The following is a 16279-nucleotide window of genomic DNA, read 5'->3' on the forward strand; positions in this document are numbered from 1 at the left end:
CTGAAATTAAACTAGCACATCTGGAGAGCCCAGGACTACATCTCTATCTATCTACCTACCTACCTATCTATCTATCTATCTATCTATCTATCTATCTATCTATCTATCTATCTATCTATTTTTTAAGTGGATTTAAATGCACTTTATTTTTAGACAACCCACATGACATGTTTTCTTTAAAAAAACAGTGCCTCCATTCCAAATAAATCCCAGTCAAAATAAGAGCTCAAGATGACATCAGTCCCATTTGTCCTGGTGTCATATAGATGGTAAGCAGCAGCCAATTACGGTGACAGGCGATAGATCCAATTTGTTAACATTTTTCCACCTCTAAGCCATCCTTAAAGAAAATCATGAATGGAGTCACACCATCTTCACGGTGGTCCAGGAGAGCAACTGTGCCATCTGGATTCACGTTTTTACCAATAAAAAACCGGTAGTTATTGAAGTTAGCAAGGATGTGCTTAATTTGCTTTGCAGCTCCAGTCATAAAAGGCTTCACTCTTTCTGGTTTATGTTCTTCAAGTTTGTCTCTGAGTGATGTCATGTAGTCTTTGATGTACTTTTTGTAGGCCTCTTTTGTGAAGCTGGTTTCTTGTAAGTGATGGTTCATGACAATGTCAACACCGGTGACCACTGTGCTTTCGGAACCTTCGCCCTCCGGACCTTCAGCGGAAGCATCTCCACCAATGAGCGAGTCATCGCTGGCACCCTCTGTTCTACTGACCATCTTGCCCTCCACCTCCAGGCACAGTGCGTCCTCGATCTCCCGGATCTTGTAGATGTCGGAGAACAGCTCGTCATGGCTGATGAGGTCCTGGTAGATGATCATGGTGACGGCTGGGGACAGCGGCGGTGTTAGCCTGACAGAGCGGAGCAAGCGCCGTGGAGCCGGAGCGGCGCTGGGGGGGGGAGCGAGGAGTGGGTGGAAAAGCTACATCTCTATTTATAAGGCCAGCTGATTAATAAGCAGATTCTAGATGCTAAGTCCATTCTTAATGGCACCTGGATTTAGGCTGGGGTAAACAAATGGGGACTGGGGTCTTGGGGACATTTTCAGAATCCAAGTTGCCTGATAGGCCAACACCACATAGAACCTTCAGAGGTGAGCATCTGTCACCTCTCAGATGAAGCTTGGACCAGCCGTGTAACTCATAACGTGAGAAAGGATAGTGAGTTTTTTCATCACCTGAGCATTAAATGCAAGAAATGGACCAGAGAGATGGCTCAGCAGGTAAAGGCATTTGCTGATGAGCTGAGTTCGAATCTTAGAGCTCACACTGTGGAAGGAGAGAAACAACTTCTGCAAATTATCCTTGTGACCTTCACATGCCTGCTGTGGTCCTTGAGTCCTTCCTACCTGGGTAAATAAATATGATTGTAAAAACAAATGCAAGGAGCTTATTGTTTATGCTTTTCCATATGACTGCTTTCCTTCTTGCTGGTAGAATTCACCTATGAAAATGTATTGTTTAGAACATGCCTCACAGAGCTGCTAAGCTAAACTTTGCAAGTCATTCCTGGTGGCCTCCTTTTCCATGTCTGTCCTGGACAGGGTTCTGTGTTTGGGTTTTCTTAGTCTCCAGGACCACAGCTGCTATATCCTTTCTCTGTCATCTGTTGCCCCAGCGACCAGAGAAGCAGCAGTGTAGACAGCAGTGAGGTGGGTCCCTGTACTTGAGTAGAACCCATGTGTGCATTTTGCCAAGAAGTTGTCTTCCTTACGTAGAGAACCAGCCACATCCTCAGGCCAGGATTGATGAAATCTCTGTATTCTCGGTGGAAATGCAGGAGCGAAGTGGGGGGAGCATATTTAACTCTTCTATGATCGTGTGGTTAGCACATGATCACTCAGGATTAGAACTCTGGCTGGCTTCCCCAAGCTTAGGGAGCTGAGCATCTTTGCCAAGTTGAAATAGACTTGCCAACATTCCAGATTATAAAAGCACCAGGAAACCTTTGCACGCGCTGCGTACTGTGCATGGCAGTGTGCACCTATAAGCCCCCAAGCACTCACACTTGGGGATGAGGAAGAGGCAGGAGAATCAGAAGTTCAAAGTCATCCCTGGCTATGCAATAAGTTTAAGGCCTGTCTAAAACTAATTAAAGAAATAAAAGACAATACAATTTGGTTGTGCACACAACTTCATTCTTAGACATAGAAATTCCCAATCCTGCCCACCCTTCTGACTCACACTCTTGTAGTAGACAGTTAGCTCTGCAGGCTTCCTAAGTTCCTTTACACTGTGTTGTCCTTCTCTGACATCAGTGTGCTTGTGACACTTAGAGTCAGCATCTGTGCTCTCCAGAGATCAGCTCTGCCCAGGTGGGGCTACCTTGCCACAGTCAGTGAGTTTGCTAAGTACTTAAGTAGCTGTCTTACAGGGCAGTAGTCCTCACCCAATGGACACTGAGCTGGGAGTCTAAGCCCATACCTTTGGTGCAGCTGGGTCATTTACACTTCAGGCTCCCCAGGAAGCTTGCTGAAGCTGTGTTAGCTGCCTATGCCAAGGTGATGCTTCCTAAAACAGCTCTCACTGCAGCCCAGGAGTTGGGAGACGTTTTTCCCACATGGGCTCACTGACACATAGGCTGAGAGGCTCTACTGAACTTGTTTGTACCCATCTCTGTCCCTTCCAGGCTGTTCTTGGTGTGAATGCAGGAACGAGGTGGGGGACACATTTAAATCCTCCACTCCAGTTCGACCTCCTGGCTGGAGGAGGTGACAGTGGGATGGGTTCCAGGTCAGCGCACTCTGGCCTGTACCCTCTGCTCAGCCTGCTCAGGCTTCCTATTCAGCTCCCTGCCCTAGGACTAGGAACTTGAGCAGTGTTCTCAGTTTGTGGAGATGTGCCAAAGTTAGGGTCTCAGTGGTTGGCGGGAAATCCTTCCTTCCTGTGTTCCGGTCTGGGCAGGAAGGTGCTAGGCTAGAAACCCAGCTTTTATTCTCTTATTGCCTCTGGCTTTATCTCCCAAGAGGCAGACCCAGCAATCAGAAAAGGACCCAGAGCTGGGACTGACAGAGAAGATCTCAAACTACCATCAAACCTCTTGGTTAGGTGTGACAATGGCTCGGATCTACACAGAGGAACAAACAGCAAGCCTTGCCTGTGTCTGCTTTGCTCTTTCCAAGGAGGATATCCTGCAACAGGCGGGGTCACTAAGGATCATGGACAGGGAGCAGTACCCGAGGAGAGCTGAGTCACAGATCCGTAGAACCAACGATTTGGAAGGTATCTGTTCTTTCCCTAGATTAGGGTCCTCCCTACTCATTTCCTCTCACCCTCCCTCCCTCCCTCCCCATCTCTTTTCTCCCCTCATCCAGCTCTTTTTCTTCCCCTCTTTTCCCCTCCCTGTCTTTGACTTCCCCTCCTTTTTTTCTCCATTTCTCCCCTGCCTTCCTTATCCCCTTCCTTTCCCACTTTCTTTGTTCTTTTTCTTTTCTTCTCTTTTTTTCTTGCTTCTAAAAGGAGGGAGACAGTCTCATTTTTTCCTCATCCTTGATTACTTGGTAGTCAGGCTCCGTATACAATTCAAAGTGATGTCCTACAGAAAGAAAACAAGCTATGGTCAGTTCCAGCCCTCAGCAGAGTTCTGAGTCCCCCCCCCCCACTCACATAGGGGCTCACTCTTTTCCAACAAGATGCCTTTGCAACCTTCTGTGCACTCATTAAATGGTGTCACCGAGTGTCAAGTGAACATAAGCAGACAGGAGAGGAGCTGTGCTCAGCTGCATGTCCCAAGAAGCTGAAAGGAGACACCCATGACTGTTCTGTAATCCACTATTCAAACTATGCAGAAGTACGGGGATGAGAAGTCAGAGATGGACATGGTCAGTCTTGGTCAATGGTTACCATGGTGGTACTGTGGTATCTCCTGTTAAGCAAGACCAGTAAAATCAGCCGAGAGCCAGGCCCAAGAAAGGCCTATTCATATTGACCTGGGGTGTCAGATCCCCAGTCGTAAGGGAATATGTGCACCTCCACCTGTAGACCTGTTTCTGAGACTCACCTTACTTCTGGTTTCATTTATACAGCCTTCAAGCTGAGAGACTTCCACAGAGGTCTCCCAACCCATCTGGCACGGTCAGCTGTCCTTTCCTCTTCCCAGTGACATCTTGCTTCCGAGTTCTCATCCTGCAGTCTTTCAGGGGACACTTCTGGATTTCTGCATCCCGGGCGGGTAGCCAAGGCCACTGTTGTTGGCCTTTGGGGAGTTTGGGTTTAGAGAGTGTGACTGACGTCTACTGTCCCTTCTGGTGTCTTGCCCAAGGGACTTTCTCCATAACGCATGCCCTCTCTTTGATGTTGTAGGAGAATGTCGAGAACATTGTGCTCCATGGGCAGAATGTATGGGAAATATGCATTGAGCTGCTGCCAATGATCCCACAGGATCCATGAATTCATGGGTAGTGGCAGCTGACCAACTGAGCAGGTGTCAGAGTTAGGTAAAGCATAGTTTTAGCCCCCAGGCCCAGAGAAGGTATTTAGGAATTAAGGAACTATATGGTCAAGGTAGACAGGTACTTCTCTAGGGACCAAGAGAAGTCACTCTCTTAAGGCATACCTTTTTGCCTGAGAAAGAATGTACCAGTTGAAGTGGAAAGGAAGTCTGGGCTGATGGCTGAATACAAGAAATGGCCATTTCAGGATGAGGATGTAGCTCAGGTGGTACTTGCCTAGCAAGCAGGAGAGTTTGGTTCCCAGCACCTTATAAACAGAGTGTGATGGTGCATGTCTGTAACTGTATTACTCCAAAGGTGGAAGTAGGAGGATTATAATGTTTAATCTCATCTCTGGCTGTGTTTGTGTTCTCTAGTCCAGGCTAGCTACATGAAACCCTGTCACAGACAGACAAAACCAAATGTGACACTTACATCACCCCTCCCAGGGCTCAGGGATCTTAGAAGAAAAGAGATCTGCAAGACTGCAAGAGTCAGAAGTCAGGGAGGACCAGAGTGAAGCAATGCCTTCTGGACATGATAGGATCACAGCCGTGAACTCAGCTGTGGTTGCCTGCGTAAGACCTACACAAGATCAATCCAGTTGATTCTCCAGCATGAATGGGGAGGGGTCTCGTGAGTCCTTAAGCTTAACAGCCTAAGTATTGACAGTTGGTAGCCTCTAGGGGAGGGAGAGTCAATTGTCTTTAAGAGTGTGGGTGGGCCCCTGATAGGTCACCCACACTTCAATGAATGGTTCTACACACATGAACTTATGAATACAAATTGGAATGAGGTAGGAGATGGGTCTAAAAGAAGTAAGGGAAAATATATTCACAATAAATTGTATGGAAAATCTAGAGATTCAATTACAAATACAGTTTCTAATGAAACTCTGTGTGTGTTGGGGTGGGTGGGTTGCAAGATGGTAAAATAATATGCATCCCTGAGAGTGGAGGCAAGGACAAAATTTGTGATTTGCTATGCTTAATTATACCTGTGTTCAAAACCATCTGTAAGTACATTAAAAACTGAACTCCATACATTGGTAAAAATAAGCTATTTTGCAGAAGCCCCCATGTGTGAGACTCTGTGCTGCACACTGACAGCGCCTCAGAGGGACAACTAGGGCAGACCTCCAAAGGAGACAAACTGCAGTATTACCCCACGTATTGTCCCTTAAGTGGGGTTTTTATTTCTGGAGGGAGAGCCATCATATCCTCTAGTCCTTGGCATCCCGTGAGCTGTTGCTGGGACAAAAATCCCTCCTTCCTCTCATTTGCCACATGCTTGATGGTTAGAAGATGGCTCCATGGCAGACTCGCTTCTCATGGCTAAGTAGCTCTAAGCAAATATTGAAGCAAGTTTGAATATTGACGTCTGAGGTACAGTGGCCAGTGACAAAGCATACACACGCGGACAATGACAGATGGCAGGGACATTGATTTTGATACGCCTGAGAGAATTAGGCTTAACCTGACAGATCTTTTGAAGTCCTTCTTAATACAAAAGCACTTTTCTTCTATCCGCATGTAGTAACAAGGATTCCTCTAAATGGCACACTCCTTGAGGGCACAGCCTTGCTCAACACTGCTGCAGTTCACAGAGCTTTGGCATAATTGAATATTCATGAGGAAGAAGGGGGCAATAAAATTATTGTGTCCAATTTTCAGGAATTGACTATTTTTGTTTATATTAACTGACATCTTGGTGCTGTGGTTTCCCTGGTGTGCCCAAATGATCACCCTCCCCTCTCTCCCCCCTTCCTCCTTCCCTTCCTCCCCCCCCCCCCGTATGTGTGTGTAGCAAACAAAGTTCACTGTACACATGACTGGTTAGACAGCAATATTCTTTGAGGACCAGCCAAGAGTATAGCTGTAGCCTCCTTTTCTGGGAGCCACAGTTAATAGAAGAGTCCAGGGACTGCAGCCTCTAAGAGAGGGGAGGGGGGAAAAGAGAGGGGCCGCCTGAGGCCAGGTGTGGAGAAGCGAGAAGGAGGATTGGGAAAGAAACGTCTGCAATTCACCAAGAGGGGGGCAGGTTATTCCATACCATCTTGTCAAACTCCTGGAGAGAAGAAGTTTGCGGAGGACAGCAAAATGCCTCCGAGGGTAAAGGCACCATTTATTCCTTACTGAGAACCTGAGTTCTTCTGTCCTTGGGACCCACATGCAAGTTGTTTACCTTTCCTAAAAGCTCGGGTCTGTCTTTGAATGCTTGGCCCATACTATTCAATGCATGTTAGCTGCTATTAAAAACATGGGTAATTTTATGTTTTAAAATATTGTATATTGCCTAAACGGCTTCATGCTGGTTTGCATTAAAAATGATTCCCAAGTGAAGATGACAAAGGGGAAATATTCGTTATTTAGTTCTCGTCTTACATTAAGCTATCATAATAAGGCACATTTCTGGGCTGCATTCTCCAGAGTGCTTTTTACTAAATAAATGGCCCAAAATAACTTTTCTTTTCCAGTAAGATTTCATGATTCAGCACAACCAACTTTCATTATAAAAGGTTGGAATAAGGAGGAGAGAACAAGTCTGGGACTCAGAAACAGGGGGTTAAAGCAATGGGGTGGGGGCAGGAAGACAGGCAGGTGTGAGTTCCCATTAAAGACCAATCTGGGTGTCCCAAACTGTTTATTCAGAGATTTGTATTGTAGTTTGGGTTGAAAGGAACAGACAGAATATATTAAATATATTAGAGAGAAAGAGGAGCCAGTTACCTAAGCCATCTCAATACAACCTCAGGGCAGGTTCACAGGTCAGAGATAGTGGACCTCTTTTCTTGGATATGTAGCTGCAGATGTCTAATAAAGTTACCACCTTTCTCATTTGCTGTGTAACATCACCAAAGGTGGATGAAGGAGGGGATGGTCGGGTTGTCCGGGCCCCCAGAGGATAGCTGAAGCACAGGCAGGCAGAAACTGCCCTGGAAAAAAAGCAGGGCTATCTTAGAGCTGGTCAGGTAGTTTTCTTCCGCGGTGGCTTTCCAAGGAATCCTGGTTTTGCTTTCTCTATGGACAACCTCTTGACTCTCTAACAGCTCTGCAGAGTGCCTCTCATTAAATTAGCAGTAGTCAGCTGGGAGCTGTCTTCACCTACACTGCCTAAAAGAGCAGAAGTGAGCTGGCATAGCAACCTGGGTCCTGGGATATGCTTCTAGACTATGCAGAGGGGGCCCGATGCACTCTCTGGGTCAAGGCAGGTTACTGCCGCCCTTAGGCCCCCCGCAGGAAGGAACCTCTCTAGTATTTGCAACGAGTACTCCAGGCAGAGGGAGCCCCCAGTGCGTGGTCCTCGGGGTTCCCCTGAGGCCTGTCCCCCAGGCGGCTAGCTCGGACGCAGCTGCGGCCCCGGGCCACCGCGGCGGGCGGGCCACAGGGTCGCCTCCGGCACCTCCTAGCGCCCTGCTCGCCCCCCCTAACCCGCCCGCTGCGTCGCCGCCACCGCCCGCGGTGTAAGGCAGTGCAGCGCGTGCGCAGTGGCACGCTCGCGGACGGGCCCGTGGGCTCTCCCCGGAGGGCGGGAGGTGGGAACGTGGGGAGACGCGGAGCTGCACACCTCCAGCCCGCCGCAGGCGACGCTGGCACCTCCCGGCCCCGGCGCCCACCACGCCCGTCGGAGGAGAGGCTGGGCGGCTCAGGTAAGCGTCCCGGCCCGCGCGATCCCGTCGGGGACTCCCACCCCACTGAGGTCCCAAGGCGGCCGCAGAGCCCGCAAAGTTGAACTTCGCGCGTCGCGGGCGGCAGGACCTGGGCGCCAGGGAGGGCAGCAGGGTGCAGGGACCCGCTGTGCCTTGTAGCGGGTTGAGGGACAGTGGATGCGGTGCCAGATCCCTGGTGCCCGAGGGTCTGGCCTCGCGGGGAACTTTTGCGCGAGGGCCTGGGAGCACGGTGGCGGCGGGAGGCTTGGCCGCTCGGGTGGCGGGTCCACTCGGCCTTCTCTGGGAAGGCGAGAGAGGATCCCCGAGGTTTCCGAGCTTTAGTTGAAGTACCCGGATTTTTCGATCCCTGTTCCACCCCCAGCCCCAGCAAAAGTGAGACCATTGAGGGGAAGTGGGGGGTGGGGGCGGGAGGAAGGAAGGAGGTGGCGTGTTGGTGCCTGGATGAGAGCGCGGGAAGCAATTAAAACTCCTGCTTTCGGATTAACAACCCCAAATTGATCGATGTGTCAGGAATACCATTGATTTATGAAAGGTGCTTATTTCTCGGGTATGGAGAATTTTATGTTCTCCAGGTGAAACCGAGTTCACCCAGCTCCAGCGCAGATTGATGTTTTAATAAAAATAAATAAAGGGGAAAAGCTCGCCTGGTCTTTGGGGACATCAAGTCTCAAATCGTAGAGTTAGACTAACAAATCAAATTGTGTTATCCTTACATTTCGTGTCTTTTATTAATCTCGCGCCTAAACATCGCAGGCAGGAGAGCGCCTTCATTGGGAAAGTTTTAATCGGCTGTCTAAAACTTGGCATCACTCGCAAGCAATGTTTGATAAGCAAAAAGGCACGGGAGCGTCGGGTAATTGTGATAAGTGGCAGGCCTGGCGATGCAGGCGCGGGCGAACGCGGGCCCCGCCGGCGGCGGGCGGTGGAGTGGGCTCCGAGGCGAGGGCGTCGGCGGCCTGAGCCGCACGGCGCCCGTAGATGGCGCCCTGGCCCCACGCTAGACCTGCCAGTGGCCGCTCCACCGGGCGGCGCGCGGGCGGGGCAGTGGCGGGGGTGGGCGACACAAGCTCCACACTCGCAGTTCACTCAAACCGTAGAAGCAGCCTGGCCAAGCAGGAAAACCAAAATGACCCTTATTATTGTCACTCTAGCTTAAGGCCCGGGCATAAGGGTCCTCAAGTCCAGGGGTCCTTGGGCAAAGTGGCATTCCCCAGGGACCCCTCCACCTATTACTCGCTGCGGCCCCAGTTGGGGGTGGCGCTGGCACAGCCCCAGGCCCCTCTTTCCCCAAACTCAGCGCCTGCTGACACTGGCATAAAGATACCCTGTGTGTTGGGCGAGGGTCTTCCGATCAGCCGCAAGGACACCAACTTCAAAGCCGCGCTTAGACCGCCAGGGAGGGCGGGCCGGACGCCCAAAGGCTGCCCCCACCACTGCAGTGGAGTTCCCGGCCCGGGCCTGTGCTGGCCCCGCCGCTGCGGCTGCCGCGCACTACTCTTTGCAATGTAAATTTCAGCGGGACAAATTGCTTATTAATAGTCTAGAAGAGAAGTCGGTTTCTTTCTTTCTTCTTTTCTTTATCTGTTTTTATTTCTGCATGGCCCCTAGCTATGCCCCGGGCAGCCTTGCCGCCCAGCAGTTTTCTCTTTATTTCAATATCCTAAAGAAAATGCAAATTACATCAGTGTGGCCTTAAAAAAAAAAAGTTAAATTAGCAACAGCTTTAAGTGACTCCATTAGTATGGAAAACATACACACGTTTAATGTGGGAATAGCTTCCTTTTAGTAGGACTCATCCTGGTCTGTAAAATTTAGCAGACCCTCGAGTTGACAAAGAATCTAGTCGCTGAGGAGCGTGTCGCCACAGGCATCCCGGGTGGCACGGCCCACGGCTGGCTTCCCTGGAGGAGCGGTCCTGTTGCTGCCTGCCACCCAGTACTCCTCCACAGAACCCCCTGACCGTGGGCTAAAGCGTTTGTTCCTGCCAGGTGGAAGGCTTGACTCTATCTGCCCGAGGGCAGTGAGCTTTGTTTTTCCTGCTTCGGCGTCGCAGTTCCAGCCTCCGAGTAGGCTGCTCACTGGTTAACTCAAAGCCCACTTCACCCATCGGCCGCACAGGGACGGCAGTATAGCGTCTGGGTTAACGTGTACCGGACTAGGAGTGAGAGAAGTCAGGGGTAGAGCAGGCCCTCAATGTCTGTCAAAGGCGACCCTTCTGGGTCCACCATCATCCCGTTCTCAACTCCTTTAACCAGCGTTTCAATTATTCTATTGGCAAACTTTTGAGGGCTAGAGCGTGGCACCCATCAGCGTCCAGGAAAGAGTTAAGATTTATGGCTTGCTAGAGGAGACTTGTTAAGATGTAATCTGCATTTTTTAAACTACTGCGTAATAAAAAGTGAGAAGTTTTGAGACACCTTTCTTGATTATACCTTTGGCGATACTTTAGGTTTTACATTTAATTTGCATTTTGTTCTTAGAGAGTATTGAAGTCTTGAGTGGAGGATTGAATTTTATTAGGACATCTGGACTGACAATATCAAATCAGACACCAGTGTCCCAAAGCATGCTAAAATTTCAGAGTTAATTAGAACGCAGTGTGTTTAATTAAAGCCAATTATAATATCTGAAATTATCTGATCGATCCGTGTTTGTACAGTTTGGTTCTGTTTAAGTGTTGATTGGCGCACTTTGAGTACTGTTCGATCCCAAAACTTCTCTGGGGAAAGTTTGCTTTGTAAATTGGCGCGGGCGAGCAGCGTGGACTCCTTGTCCCAAGCGCTGGTTTTGGGGCGTCCTACAGGACCGCCTTCAGAGCACCTTTGAACGCAGCTAGGGAAATCCTAGCTTGTTGCTAAACCGCTGCTCCTTTTCGAGTCTGAGAGACCCCGCCACGCACCAGCTGTCTTTCAGAGCTCCGTTGCTCCTTCAGAGCATTTTTGCGGAGAGGCGACCTTTAAGGTTGTAAGGTGCGATGGGAGAAACTCAAGCTTCTGCGTGTTTGTGTTGGGATTCCCGGTGTGGCTGAAGAGCCCCCAGGGCTCACTCGGAACTGTAGGGTCAGCCAAAGTGACCGAAGGAGCCAGGGAAAAAAGTAAGGACAGAGAGGCAATAATTAACTGTTTGCCTTCTCATTTCGCACGCTGTGGGAGCCCAGGCACACACAGGCTCTTTTTGGCCCCATTTGAAATCTTGGGGCTTTCCAGGAATATAGTTGAGCGAGTTCATGTCTGCTGCTTCCGCGGGATCACTTGGCTGACACCTTTTTCTCTAGCTATAGAGTGTGCGTGGAGCTCCCAGCGCGGTCTTGGTGTCCCATATCCTGCTCCGGGTGGCTCCAGAAAGCAGGCGCACGTGGGTAGCAATTAGGACTAGCCGGCGGCGAGTGGTGCTTTCTACACGCCCCTGAGGTTATCAGTTCAGCAAGGCCTAGGTGCGTTGGCTGCCAAAGAGTCAGGAGCCAGATGCTGGGATCCAGTGGGAACGGAAGGGGCCACCAATCCCGAGGCGGGTGGGCGCTTTGGCTCTCCTCTCTACTGTGCCGCACTCCGCTCTCCCCACCCCAGGAGGCGCTGTTTGTCAAACTTGGTCGCCTCCGCAGGAGGCGCCTACGCGTTTTTTTTTTTTTTTTTTTTTTTTCACTCAGAAAAATTCTGTATCTGGGGTCGGGATTCAGGATCCTTAACTGTGCAAAATAAATATTGTGGGAGGAGGCAGCACAGAAAAGCAGAGCCTACGACCCTTGAGTTTCCGCGGTTTTCTCATGAGCCTTAACGAGCTTTCTGCCCTTTAAAGCAGTGGAGAGGTGCGGGTTGGTGCGTCGCATGTACCAAGTATTAGGTGCTCAGTGTTTGTCTTCAAGGGCACGGGAATGCCCAGCTTGGCCTTGGTTCCTGTTGCCAAAGGCCCACTGGCTTGCATTTTTTTCTTGGAGATAGGCGAGGGCATATTATCTGGGCCCAGAAAGAACCGAACCTGGGTTAGCCTCCCTTTGCTGCCCAGTTAAATAGATTGCTATTGCCCATGTGCCCATTGCTATTGCCCTTACATTTCTTCTGCTCACCAGCCTATGCCATAAAGTAGGACTCAGGCCTCGACCAGGGGTGGAGGCGGTCAGGCAATTCCACCCGCTCAAAGTGCGAGGAATCTTAGTGCTCCTCTCCCAGTTTTTCTGGCCTCCAACCCTTGGAGGCGCAGAACCAGCCTTGCTCTCCCTTTTGGAGTTCCTTGCAAAAACCCCTGCCTGTGATGAGCTCCTGATCCCCAGGCTGGAGAAAGACTGGAGGCCAAGCGACCCCAGGGCAGCGAGGAGAGGAGGGTAGGCATCTCCTGAAACTCAAGCTTGGTGTGGACACAAAACCGCCGGTCTTTGCCTCATTGCTTCTCACCCCTTCAAAATACTGAAAGCTCAGGTGACGGATGTAACTAGGTAACCTGGGCCTGTGGTCCTGTGCCCTTTGAGGGTGCAACTCCCACTGAAGCCTGTGTATCCACTGATACTTTACGGACATCTGCTTCCAGGAATTCCTGGCTAGGGTTTCTCATAACTGGAAATGGAGTTTATTACTTTTGGAAGGATGGTTTCGGTGGTTGGCTGTTGAGCCAGAAAGGACACATACAGGTTACCCTGGACATCGGATAGGTGCTGCCTCTGTGACACCTGGTGCCCTGTATCCCTAGTACCTTGGGATACAATTTGGGGAAAAATTCAAAGGGGTGGGTCAGAGGTCAGAACCAGGCCACCCCCCTTCCAGGCCCTGCCCCACACCGAAGTGGGGGCGGGGAATGGAGAAGTGTGGGGAAGTGTCTTCCCTGGCGCACACTGCTGGAGGTGGGGCAGGGAGGAGAGCCTAGTGGTGTGCTGTGGGACACTTAGCACCGTGTGAGTCTGGAGGCAGGTCCTGGGAAGTTGGACGGTCCTCCAGATTTCAGGTGATGCCCACAAACAGCGGCTGAAGAGTTGCCTTTCATTTGGGACCCGGAGTAGGGCTCCGGGGGCGGCGAGCGCTGTCTCTTTAAGGTCACTGCCTGCTCCGGCACGACGTAGGGAGGACAGCTGGGCACTGGCCATCTGACTGACTCCGGCTTGACATCTGGGAGCCCACTGGTGTGTGGCACGCGAAGCGCTTGATGCTGCTATTTAAATGCAAATGTGAGGGGGCTCATTGAAGCCTCTCCCCGTAAATCCGCACAAAAGGAATACTTCCCACCCTCCAAGGAGGCGGCGGCGGCGGCAGCTCTAGGGCCACCCGTGCAAATCGCGTTGGGCGCGGGGCCCGGAGTGATCTCGCGGCCCGCAGGGCCCACGGTAAAGGTCGGGTCCTTCCCAACCAGGTCCCTGGACGCCCATCTGACCCTTAGGAGCGGTCTGGGAGAATGATTAGGTCACTGGCAAGAGCGCTTCCGCGCAACTTCATAAGTACTAGCCAGCTCTTCCTTACTCCCCTTTTAGATTCTGGCTGCCTGGTTGTCCAAGAAACAGTGTGGGCTGGAGCGGACTCCTGAGGGAGGTGCTCCCAGCATCTTGGAAGGCTCTAGGGATTTTGATCCGCAGCCCCTCCCCCACCTTCTGGCCTAGGTGCTCTGTCCCTCGCTGTCTATCAAATCGAAAATCTGAGGGTGGCATGGGGTGGGGGCTGCCCACCCAGACTTCTCTGCAGCAGGCTAGGGTGGAGACCCTTCCTGGACGGCTAGATCTTGTGCTCACATCTCAGAGCCAGCCGTAGAGTGACAAAAAAGATAGAGTTGGTGAATGATAAAGACCGTATTTTCCACGCTTTGGGTGCGCGACCAGATGATGTAGAAAATGAGCTGAAATGGATTCAGCCTCCGAGCCTGTTGTGAGACAGCTGATTCCCCCATTTCGGGCCAGATGGCTGCCGAACACAGATTTGCATTCATTTTCGCTTAATATCGTCCAAAATAGCGGGGCAGCTGCATTTGTTGTCAAAAAGGTTTAAAACCCCCTTTCTTTCTGGGGCAGGATCGTTACCTTATGTGACGGGCTTATGGAACTTTTTCTCCCCCTCTTTAGTCAACAGTATCAGATTTAGAAGGATTTGTTTTTAAACCTTCTAATTTGGTAATCAGATTTAAATCGCCTTGGCGCGTGTAATCTGAATTAAAGATACTGTAAATGATTTTAAGCGTGACACTTGCCTTAGCGCAAGGACGGGCACCTACAGCCCAGGCTGGACATTTTAGGAAGTGTGCTACAAAGCAAGCATTGTATTCCTTTCCCAACTTCATCTCTGCCTAAAAAGGCATTTAGCATATTCTGTCATTGATGCTGGCCCTGTCGCTCACCCAGTGTGAGCTCCCAAGCTTTGAAACCCACAGAGACAAAGCATCTCTCAACCTCACCCTCCACCCATGGCCAACTTTATTCTGCGTTGTCTTTCCAGGAGAAAAGTGTTACCTCTTGCATAGGGGTCTGCTGTAAGTGGAAAATACCGGGCTTATTAGGAATACAGAAAATTTCTTTTAATTTATCGTGAGGAGTTTCCATACACTTTGATTTAAGGTTATTAACATTCTATAGACAGTGGCATTTTTAATATGTGGCGATCGCTTCTAAAGACTAATCTCATTACCCTCAAATAGTCATAAAATATGATTTTATTATACTTACGTATTTAATTAGACGGCCGGCCCCGTAATGGATTTTGAGATGGGACTGGCGCAACAGCTTTGATAATTCACTTATTTTTGGCAATAGTCACTAACCTCCAACACCAGCAAAATAGATTGCTTTCCAGCACATCTTTTCTCTCACCCCTTCCAAGTAGCGTGTGAGTGGGGGTCCCCAGACAATGTAAATCGGACTTCGATTTTCCCGATTAATTAAAATATTAACGCACACACACCACCACCAATTCACAAAAAAAGGAAGAGCTACCCCAGGCCCGGCGGGAAGAGACTGCCCTGCGACACTTGCACCCAGAAACCTTTTCTTTTTCTTCTTCTTTTAAAACCAGAAGGGCCTTATTTCCCTTGGCAGGAAAGAACCCGGGACATCTCCAGGTCGTCCCTTGGGTCTCTGTCCCGCGTCGCACAGATCTCCTTTGGGCGGGCCAAGCGCCTGGGAACCGAATCCGGGCCTCCGGAGCTGGGCCTCCGGGCCCACGCGCTGCCGGCTCCCAGCTGCCCTCCCTGTTCCTCGAAACCAGGTCGGGAAGCCGCAGGGCGCGCGCTCACCCAGGCTGGGCGGCGCAGAGGGCAGGGTCCCTGGCGCCCACAGTGTCTGCTCTGCTTTTCAGGCGGTTGGAGCTGGGGAGATCTGGCCACCGCACGGACCGTGTAACAGGCTGGACACCAGCTCCGGGTCGCCTGAGAGGCTGAGCGCTCTTTCCGTCGGCCCAGAGAGGGCCTAGCCTTCTTTGTCACTGCCGCACCCAAGAACAGGCCAGGGACCCAAAACTCCTGTGGCCACGGGAGGGAGAGGGGGCATCTGGAGGAACCTGTCTCCGACGTGGACCCCGGCCCCGTCATCAGCAGGCTTTGCCTGGCTAGAAAGCACGGGACACCCAGCGGGGCTCAGAATTGGGTACACCAGCCCTTCAGCAGTCTCAGGTCTGCCTAGAAATCAGACTGAGCGCGCCTCTTGCCCTGGCGGCGGTAGGGTGTGTGCAAGCTCTAGGAGGGGGACTTAGGTATCAGCCCCTTGTTGTCCCTCCCTCCCATGGAATCCCCTCCCGCGCGCCTTTCCAGCCTCTTCCTGGTGTTCTCTTTGGGACACCCCAGAGCCAGTGCTGCCCTGGTATTTATTGCATGCGTGTGGGCGACTTGGGGCGCTCCTCCTCCGACCCACGGTGTTTTGACTGTGTGGCAGGTCTTGTGGGCAGGTATAACGGGCCAAGCAGCACTTAAGCACTGGCTGCGCTCGCTTCTTTGCGAGATTTATTTGGGCGGGTGGTAACTTCCTCGGCCGCGGCTGGGCTCGTGGAGCCGTGGCGCGTGGCCGGGGGCAGTGGTGGCGCTCGGTGGCACTCGGCGGCGGCGGGGCTCGCGGGGCTCGCGGGGCTCGGGCCGGCTCGCGGCGCCGTCAGGCAGTCAGTCGGAGAGCGCGGCGGCGGCGGCGGCGAGGGGCGCGGCGAGGGGCGGCCGCTCCCATATATGGCGCAGGCGCCGCCCCCCGACGTCACCCTCTGACAGCGCCGCTCCCGGGG

At 51.4% G+C, this 16279-nt stretch overlaps 1 protein-coding gene across 1 annotated transcript; it reads right to left on the reverse strand.

Annotated features, from left to right (window-relative positions):
- Nucleotides 1-313: 313 nt before the first annotated feature.
- On the reverse strand, nt 314-832 carry LOC308417167 (translationally-controlled tumor protein-like; the record flags this gene model as incomplete). Its single annotated transcript, XM_080912322.1, has 1 exon — nt 314-832. The coding sequence occupies one exon, from the start codon at nt 830-832 to the stop codon at nt 314-316; it is 519 nt and encodes a 172-aa protein (XP_080768448.1).
- Between the last annotated feature and the right edge of the window lie 15447 nt (nt 833-16279).

The sequence above is a fragment of the Micromys minutus genome (assembly GCF_963924665.1).
Source record: "Micromys minutus genome assembly, chromosome: 2".
Taxonomy (NCBI): Eukaryota; Metazoa; Chordata; class Mammalia; order Rodentia; family Muridae; genus Micromys; species Micromys minutus.